We start from the raw sequence: 8918 nt of genomic DNA on the forward strand, positions 1-8918 counted from the left end.
TGGGCTTGCTTTCAGTTTTGTCAAGTTCATCAGTCCATTAAAACACGGTATTTACTGAAATCACTGGGACTTGGGGCTTCCAAGATAGAGCCTAAAGATTCTCCTAATGTTTGTTTTAATCAGCAAGACTAGCCCAGGACAGTTCAAGCGTAAGCACCTAACCTAATACAAGAACTACATTCAGTGAATGGAAACACATGATGGTTATTAACCCCTTCAAGAACAAAATTGCTAAAAAACCCCATAATTAAATAATAAAAATCTCTGTTTATCAGCAGCCAAGCACAATCTCACATATACAGTCCACTACTCAGTTACAGTATACTGATGTGCTTTAAATATGGACAAACTACTCATGTAACATAAGCTACCCTCTTTCTGGCAAATTCCACTCAGAAAGCTAAATATATACTGTTCGTCTTTGTATACCAGAGTATCCAGCCAGCTGGTGCAGAAAGTAAACCAGCTTACATTTTTCACCAGAGAGGTAAGGAAAAAAAAAAAAAAGAGTAAGAGAACAAGCACTTTTTAATTTCACTTGATGATTGATAACCAATATGCACAAACATACAGTGTAAGATTTCTGAGTCCTACAGACCTATGTAAAATCATCCAAACACCAGACCTAAGATGAAAATTAAGGGGCAAAAAACCAGAACATTTACTCAATGCTCTGGTTTTCAACTTGTAGTGAGTTCTTAATTTATTAGTAATAACTTGTTTATCTTGGAGGGGCTTCAGAAAAGGCTGAGAGACTTTTTTTAAGCATCAGCTTAAAAATACTTACAACTGTTCCTAAATGCTAGCTTAAGAAATGTATAAATAAAATTGAACATTAAGACCTCTAAACTTGGAGAGACATGCTCAGAACAGGAAATGATAGTTTGTTAATAAAGAAAGGTAAATCATTCTCTAGGCTTCCGGTGGGAAACTTGGCAGGGAAAGGATTTTGACCTCAGTGGAAGGTAACTGCCACAAATGACAAATCAAGCAACTTTCTTCTTACAAGTGAGGCAAATGTTTGACATAAGGCTGGACTGCATTCAGATCTATCATTCCCTGTGGCATACTCTTCTAGCTTTAACAAATAATCCTGCAACCTTTTTGCATTGACAGTATTAATTACATTTTTTTCCTCCTCTCTCTCACTGAGTAAAGCCATGCAAGCCTAACATTTTTTGTGAATGATTACTTATTTCCTATTTGAAGCACAAAAGCTCATCACTTATAGAATAGGTCAAGCTTTCAGTGCCTATTAGTCCTAGTCTGGAATGAATTAATGCATCTTCCTATGTTCATTTTCCTTTTCTCTTGTAGGAACAGTATATGGGACATTTGTGTAAAGGAAGGGAGCAAAAATCCTGCACTGTTTTCAGGTGAAGAAGTAAACAAGAAGAAAAGAATACACTTAAAAATCTCTTTTTGGTTTCACATTAGGCTCACTGTGACTATAGCACTCTGAAGTTTGCAATTATAAGTATCAATTCTCCCAGCTCAGAACAATAAATGGGAAAAAATGACAAGTAGCCCAGTTTAATTTCAAACGTTAATATATTTTCTATTTTATAGTGAACATATGCATCATTCACCCCTTATTTGCAGCAACTATGACGTCCTCATAAAAAGGGGTGACATTTGTAAGATGCCTCTTAAAATAAATATTTCTTTTTATAAAATAATAAAACTTCAAATAAATATTCTTTACACTAAACAATATGTTGAAAAAATTAGAAAATAAAGGCTGAATTTTACCGTAACTGTACAATATACATGAAGTCCAAAGGGAAATCAAAGTCTTGTAATAGAAGGTTTCCGTAAGACAAAATACAATCTAAAAACATACTGATTGATTCACATTCTTCCGAATGTACAACATATTAGTATAATATTTTGTGACTGTGCCATGTCTTATGACAGCACTTACTTTTCACAGTTGAAAATATTATTGTATATACAAAAATATAGCACATTATCTCTGGCAGAAAACAATGAAAAAAAAAGGAGTCATTTGCTAATTTACAAATTTTGCAAGTACTATTCACAAACAATAGAGTTGCCTAGGAGTGTCTGTGTTGCTTTAGCTTATGCAATATGTGGGTCACAATGTACTGCATCCCTTTTTTTCCCCTGTATGCCACTAGCTGGATTCTAACAAGCGTATCAGTTAAGATGGCACACACACAGAAAAGCATTTCACTGCAAACAGCAAAGTACATCCCCAACCTTTCTACTACAGTGCCAAGACCATAGCTGCTTAGTTGGTTGCATATGTACGTTAAAATAATAATCCTTGTTACTTAAGTATTTCTGGCTAGCGATGCTATGTTGGCTTTTCAAAGTTCCTGGGGGGTACGCTGGGAACTTTGCAGCAAACGGTGTTGGAGTGTTTGCAGCGGCACCCAGGCCGATTTACCCGGTCGTAACAGCCCTGGCACAACTTAAGGCAACCCTTGGCTGGTAGGTAACACCACAAGCAAGGCAGAAAGAGGGACACTACACCCATGGCGGACCACCTAGTGCAGCAATGTGACTGACTGCAGGAGCAGGGGTTGTCAGCACAGTTGTCCTCGTCATCGTTAGAGCAGTGATAGAAGAGGCCCTTCACACAGCAAACACAAGTCCCGTAATCAACCACGTTCTGGGCTGAGCAAAGACACTGCTTGTCACAGATCCAGCATGAGGGCAGGGTCCTTGGATAAGTGCACTCCTTACACTTACACTTTCCACAGTCCTCACACCTGTAGCTGTGTGCTCCCAAGTCTTCTTTGCTCAGTGGCTTCAGCTCACTCGGCTTGAGCTCAGACTTGGGCTGCATCCGGACTATCCCATCAGCAACTGGCCCCGAAGATGATCCCAGAAGTCTTTGCTCTGAGGAATTACTGCTCGTACTTGTCCTCGGACTGCTCCGTGAGCCAGTGCTGACTGTGCTGATGGACCGGGACAGAGGCGCTCGAGGAGATGCGTGCGTTTGCGCGTGCTGGATCCGGCTGAAATGGCGATGCTCAGGCAACCCGTGGGGCCTTTCATTTTTGGGTTGGGCTGTTACCCGAGGAGAAGACTTGACCCCCGGCCGCGGAGCCACCGTAGGTCCCTCCGTGTATTCATTAGTGTTTCGGATGGCTCTGATCTGGTCCAAGGACAAGACATGGACCTGCTGCATCAGGACATCCCGCAGGTCGGGCTCCCCGTGTGGCCGCCCACTGTCACGCCGAGCCTGTAGTAAGGGCTGCGACCCACTGCCGTGCTGAGTCTCCATCAGTGCCCAGAAGCTTGCTCACCCCGCCAGGCTTAGTACACATCTGAAATCCTGGAGCAAAAAAGAAAGGATTCACTATTGAAACACATCTCATGCTCTCTCCAGCAGCTTTTCGAGCCTGCAGGACCCCACAGCACCGCAGACAATCAAGTAATGCATCAGCCATTAAATAAAGCAGTCACGTCTGGGACAAGCACTGGCACCAGTCAGCTGAGCGACCAAATTCCCTTGGCCTGTTCTGCCTACTGCTGTGGAGAGCTTAAGGACCTTTAAGAATCCCTAGGAGTCCTTCCTAGGACCATGCAACTTAACTTGTGGCTCTGGAAAGTCTAGGTATTACTCCTGCTGACTGAGGCTTCTCAGGCCATCTTCTGGTTAGACCATGGCCTTTAAAGTGATTACATTTCAGCCACTTGAAGTGACACTTCTTTTCACATCAGGCTACTGAAAACCTTATACTAAAAAAAAAAACAACAAACTATCCTGCAAGTATTTAGCAAGTGTAATGTGACCTGCTGATGACAGACATATAATTCTCCAATTTTGTTTCAAACTGGATAATATTTTGGTAGGCTAGTCTCTTTACACATTAAACTTTACATGATGTAAATAGGAAATTTTAGTTTAATACCAATGGTCCCAAGAAAAACACTAAATAGCAATAAAATGTTTGAGGTTAGACATTAAATGAGTTAGTGCTACCAAAAACTTCAACAGCACAAGTAAAAATATCTCTCCCCAGTATTTTAGTGTGTGTCATACTGGTGCACACCACTGTGATTGTTATTTTAAGGCTCAAAACGACAAAAGCAATGTTACCACAGTTGTTTGGTTGTTGTTTTCTTTTTATGTGTAAAAAATTCCATAGACTACATTTCAAATTGTAACTATTATCAAGAGTGGCTTGTGGGATAGAGGCATGCATAACAGAATCAAATAATGCCAGCATCCAAGACATCTACTTGATTGTGAATATTACTTGAAAGGATCGTTAACTACAAAGTAGAAATGCAGACTATAGAATTTAAATGAAAAGCCAGTAAAAGACACAGAAGATGAGAACCTGTAAATAACTTCCACACTCAAATATGCGCAAGTTTCAAATACTGCCCTCTAAATTAGTTAATATTTGTTTTGCCTTTATCATATCTTAAAGTGGCTCCAAAATCCAATTACCTATACAAAAATCCAGAACAATATTCTACAATTAAAACCCAAGCAGGAACCAAACTTCTTACAAGGACCACACAATGTCTTCAATTATACCTAGAAAGAGCACCATAGTGTTACTCTGTACACATCAGTTACCAACAATAATACTGTACTGCAGAATAGTAAAATATAGCCAAACAGTTTAACAAAGAGTATCTCAAGACACAGTCTTTATTCTAACACCAATGCAAAACATTTAACCTTTTAACTCCTGGCTCCCCTCCTTCAAGTGTTTTTTTTTTTTTTTTCTTAAAAAATAATTAAAATAAATACATATAGACAAATCTCTAACTCTTAAGAGTGACCACTTATTTTAAATATTGCTAAATCCTGGTATTGGACACAGGATGTATGTTACGGTGCTCCTTCCCCTCCCCCCTCCCCGTCCATATCCTTCCCAAAGTCTTGCAAACTTGGCTTGAAGTATTGCTTACACTTTTTTTTTTTTTTCTTTCAAATTAAAACCTCTGCCACACCAAAAGTTTCAACCAACAGCCTAAGTAGATGTTCACCTCCTCTGAAACTATCTGGAGATAGGAAATAATAGAAAATAAAATGCTTTTCCCACTCTAGAGAGGAATTGGCAGCCCTATGTCTCCTCCGCGTCCAGGCTTCCCCCGGCCCCGGGCAGCCTGGAGGGTACGCCGGCTCAGCCCCTGCCTCTCCAGAAATGACAACCCACTGCAAAAGCAAAGCTGACCCTGACCTGAAGGCGCTTCAGACGACCCCGGGATCGGTGTCGGAGCCCCCCTCAGACGCCAAGGTGGGAGCTGGAAAAGCAGCCTCCGGCCCCCGCTTCCCTCCCCGCCTCCAGCTCCGTCTCGGGCGGGGGCGCGCAGCAGGTGGGAGGCGACAGCCCCTGGCCCGCCGCAGAGTGCAGACAAACTGGAGATAACCAGGAGACATCCTCCGGGCCGAGAGGTGGGAGGGGGCAGCCGCAGCCGCCTTATCAGAAAGTCAAACCCACGTTTCCTTTTAACTCTTCCCCCCCGCCCTCCCCCAGGAGATGCTAAAGGAGCTTCCCCTCCCGGGAAGTGCCAGGCGCCCTGCAGACGGTTCAGGCAACACCTCCGGGACAGCTGGGCAAAAGGCAGATTACCCCCTCTCGCCTTGCCCTAAACACCCATTCAACTTCACAAAGCCAGCCGCTGGAAAAGCTCCTCTTATTTTACGCATATTCTGCAAATTGCCTGACCTTCAGCCCGCCCCGCTCCGCCCCAGCCCGGAGGGACCCGGGAGGCATTTCCAGCGGGGCATCGGGCCGAGCCGGGTGCTCCCCGGGTTTTCTCCCCGTCACAGATCCGCTAACAGGACAGGATGCAAAGAACCAGCACATTTATTTGCAAACCTACATTTGCCTGGAAATCCTGACGGGAGGGCACACCTCTCCCTCCTCTGACCTAGTCCTTCTCCCCTTTGCATCCGCCAAGAGCGAGAGAAGCAGATTTGCCTTTTTGTGTGTGCATGTCTGTGATAACACGATTCCCCACTTCTAAGAGCCAAAGTCCACTCTCACCGAGCTCAAGTGCCAGGATTGCTAACTTTTCTTTTCTTTCAAGCTGGGCTTGGCAAAAGGGTGAGCGAGGGGGACGGGTTTCGCGTTCGGCACATTTGGGGAGGTTTAAACTCGAGGGGCTTCTTGCCTGCTGTGGAAAAATCCCGTGTACAGCTGGCCGGGGAAGGGCGAAGCCTAAGGGAGAGAAGTCCTCTCTCTGCCCGTGAATTTCTGTTTTGTGGCCGGAGCCTGTGCAAGGCACCCCCACCCCCATTCCCACCGCACACACACCAACCACCTCCTCTTCTTTCAAAGTGCTTTGAAACCCCCATTAAGGGCCGAGTGTGTGATCGGACTATGGATTAGGGCAAAAGGGACTTTACCATCGGGGTGGGGCAAAGTGACACACAAACATCTTGCTGAAAACACCAGCGGCTTTTTTTTTTTTTTTGCTTTTTTTTGCTTTTTTCCCCCTCTTTTTTAATGGGGGAAGGGGGCTGTCACGAAGTAAACCCACCCAAAAAAAAAAAAAAAGTGAAAATTATGGCTTTTCCTTCCCCTCCACACATGCCCTCTGCACAGAAGAACCTGGGGAAGGACTTTCCTCGTCTTACAGATCGAATTAATTTCATCACAGGAGAAATATCTAAGCTTACACACACGCACGCACACACACGTATATATTTGCACCAGACGTGCACTCACTTCCGAATCGCACGGATCTCCTGACGCCACTAGAGACAGGCGTAAATCACGCACTGCAAGGCGGGCTGCTCCTTCCCTTCTCCCCCAGGAGCGGGGCACCCCCGGCCCCGGCGCTCGCCGGCCCCGCCGCGCCCTCCCTTCGCCTCCCCCGGGGCTTGTCGGAAACCCACGCGTGCCCGGCGGGGCAGGAGCGCGCAGGACCTCCCGTGCCCGGCCCCCCGCGCCAGCAGCAGCAGCAGCAGCACGGAGAACACGGCGGAGCTGTGGCGGCTCCGTGGAGCGCAGCCCGGCCCGCCGGCAGCCCCCGCAGCCCTCCGCCCCCCGCGCAGCCTTGCGCAGCCCCGGGCTCCGCGGCGCGGCACGAACGCGGCGCAGCCCGCGGAGCTCCCCCAGCCCTCCCCGGAGAGAAAGCGCTCCGAAATCCCACCTCCAGCTCCTCTCTGAGAAAGGAAGGAGAAGGGAAGGGGGCGAGAGGGAGAACCTGTACGAATGGAAAAGGGATCGGCCTCAAACATTTCCACGAGTTTTCTTGGAGCAACCAAAGGAGGGGGGGGGGGGGGGGGAGGAGGTTACTGAAAAGCTTGTTTTGCAAAGAAGGAAAAGGCTCTCACCGTGATCGCGGCGCTGCACCAAACCCCTCTCTCTCTTGTATTTTCTTCTTCCTGCGGTTTGCAAATAAATCCAGCCCTAAAGCAAAAAAAAATTGTTTTCCAAACTCTGCTTTAGTCCAACTTGCAAATTAGAGAAAGAATAATCACCACGTAAAAAAAAAAAAAAAAAGTCCACAGAAAAGTTAGGTGCCTCTCCCCAGATGGATTATAAATTCGTGTGTGCGTGTATACACTATAATAATAATCAAAACACCTCTCCGGATCGGGGTGGGTTTTCTTTGCTACTAAAAATCACTCAGTCTTACACACACACACTTTCCTTTTTTTTTTCCTCAATGAACAGGAGGCCGGATCGCCAACACCAAGTCACTTTTTTTTTTGTTGCTGTTGCAAATTGATCAAGAGGAAAGGGAAAAGCCAAAGAAAACAAAACAAAGTGGATCTAAAATAAAATGCCAGAGCTTTCTTCCACTGAGCTCCTCCAAAAAAGCAGCTTGTGCAATGTAGCCGTTCTGCTGAGAAGCTGCTTGCTGCAGGCTCCTCTCCCCTCTCTCCCTCTTAGCTTTCTCGCTCCCTCTGCGAGCGTGTGTGTTGCAGGCAGTTCTGTGGTTTGCAATCGGGGGGGTGTTTTGGGAGCGCAGCGGATTTGTGGTGGTGGTTGTTGTGTGTTTGGAGGAGGTGGAGGAGGAGGAGGAGGAAGATTTGAGATCTGAGCTGTAGGGGCTCGGCGTTTTTCTGCTCGCTCGCTCTCTCCCTCTCTCTCTTTTTCTTTCCGGAGGAGGTAGGGTGATCTCTCTGCAAAAGCAGCAGTAAATGGCGTCATGTGGATCTGAGGAGGAACAGAGCAGTTGTTGTCCCAGAGGATATATCGCATCCGGTCCCAGCTCATTGGCTCTGCGGGGCTACATTCACTGGCGCTCCCAGCGCCCTGCCAGCACTCAGAGCTGCGGGAGGCATTCAAAAGGGCAGCGCTGCCGCCGCCGAGCCAGCCCGGCTGCCCCGGCCCCGGCCCGTCCGCGGCGCTGCCCGCGGCGCTGCCCGCGCTGCGCGGGGCGAGCGGCAGCCGCGCTCCGGGGCCTGGCCGCAGCCTGTGCTCACGGGAGGCTGCTCCGTGCGCGGTCTCACGCCGCCCGGGGTTGCTTTTGTGCTCGTGTATTTACTCAGAGGCAGGCGGCGATAGGTTTGCAGGGAAGCCGAGGGGAACTCGCTTCTCGCGGGGAGGGAGGCGCGCTCTCCCCGCCGCGGCGGCCGTTCGGGACACCCGCGTCCGGGTGCTCCCCGTTGCCTCCCACTCGTTTTTCTTAACCGAGTGGAATAAAAGTTTACACTTTCTGCCCCTCCCCTCCCCCGCTTCGCCCTTTCCAGCCGCCGGTCGCCGGCCGCGCAGGGAGCAGGAAGGGTGATTACTTGGGGCATTGTCCCGCGGATTAATGCGATTAGGCGGCGCGGAGGGCGCCCCCGTGCCCGGGCGGGAGCGCGGAGCGGGGCCCGCGGGGCGCGGAGCGGGGCGGAGCGGGCGGCAGCTCCCCGCGCCTCGGGCGCCTGCCCGCGGGGTGCGCCGCGTCCCTGGCACCAGCGGGGTCCCCCCGCCCGTTCGGGGGGGGGCTGGATGTGTGGGGGTTTTTCTAATAAGTTAAAA

General features: G+C 48.1%; 1 protein-coding gene across 3 annotated transcripts; it reads right to left on the bottom strand.

Annotated features, from left to right (window-relative positions):
• Positions 1-1532: 1532 nt before the first annotated feature.
• On the bottom strand, positions 1533-8068 carry SPRY2 (sprouty RTK signaling antagonist 2). 3 transcript variants are annotated; one of them, XM_059466987.1, is made up of 2 exons: positions 7280-8068; positions 1533-3307 (listed from the first exon to the last, which is right to left on the bottom strand). In XM_059466987.1, the coding sequence occupies exon 2, from the start codon at positions 3254-3256 to the stop codon at positions 2321-2323; it is 936 nt and encodes a 311-aa protein (XP_059322970.1). In that variant the 5' UTR covers positions 3257-3307; positions 7280-8068; the 3' UTR covers positions 1533-2320. The 3 variants fall into 3 exon arrangements, with proteins under 3 accessions (XP_059322970.1, XP_059322973.1, XP_059322972.1); XM_059466990.1 differs by lacking the exon at positions 7280-8068 and adding an exon at positions 6669-6786; XM_059466989.1 differs by lacking the exon at positions 7280-8068 and adding an exon at positions 5175-5333.
• Positions 8069-8918: the final 850 nt, after the last annotated feature.

This window comes from Ammospiza nelsoni, chromosome 2, assembly GCF_027579445.1.
Source record: "Ammospiza nelsoni isolate bAmmNel1 chromosome 2, bAmmNel1.pri, whole genome shotgun sequence".
Lineage (NCBI taxonomy): Eukaryota > Metazoa > Chordata > Aves > Passeriformes > Passerellidae > Ammospiza > Ammospiza nelsoni.

Excerpts from the sequence above, each read along its gene's own strand:
- SPRY2 (XM_059466987.1), bottom strand. The coding sequence starts at position 3,256 with ATGGAGACTCAGCACGGCAGTGGGTCGCAGCCCTTACTACAGGCTCGG.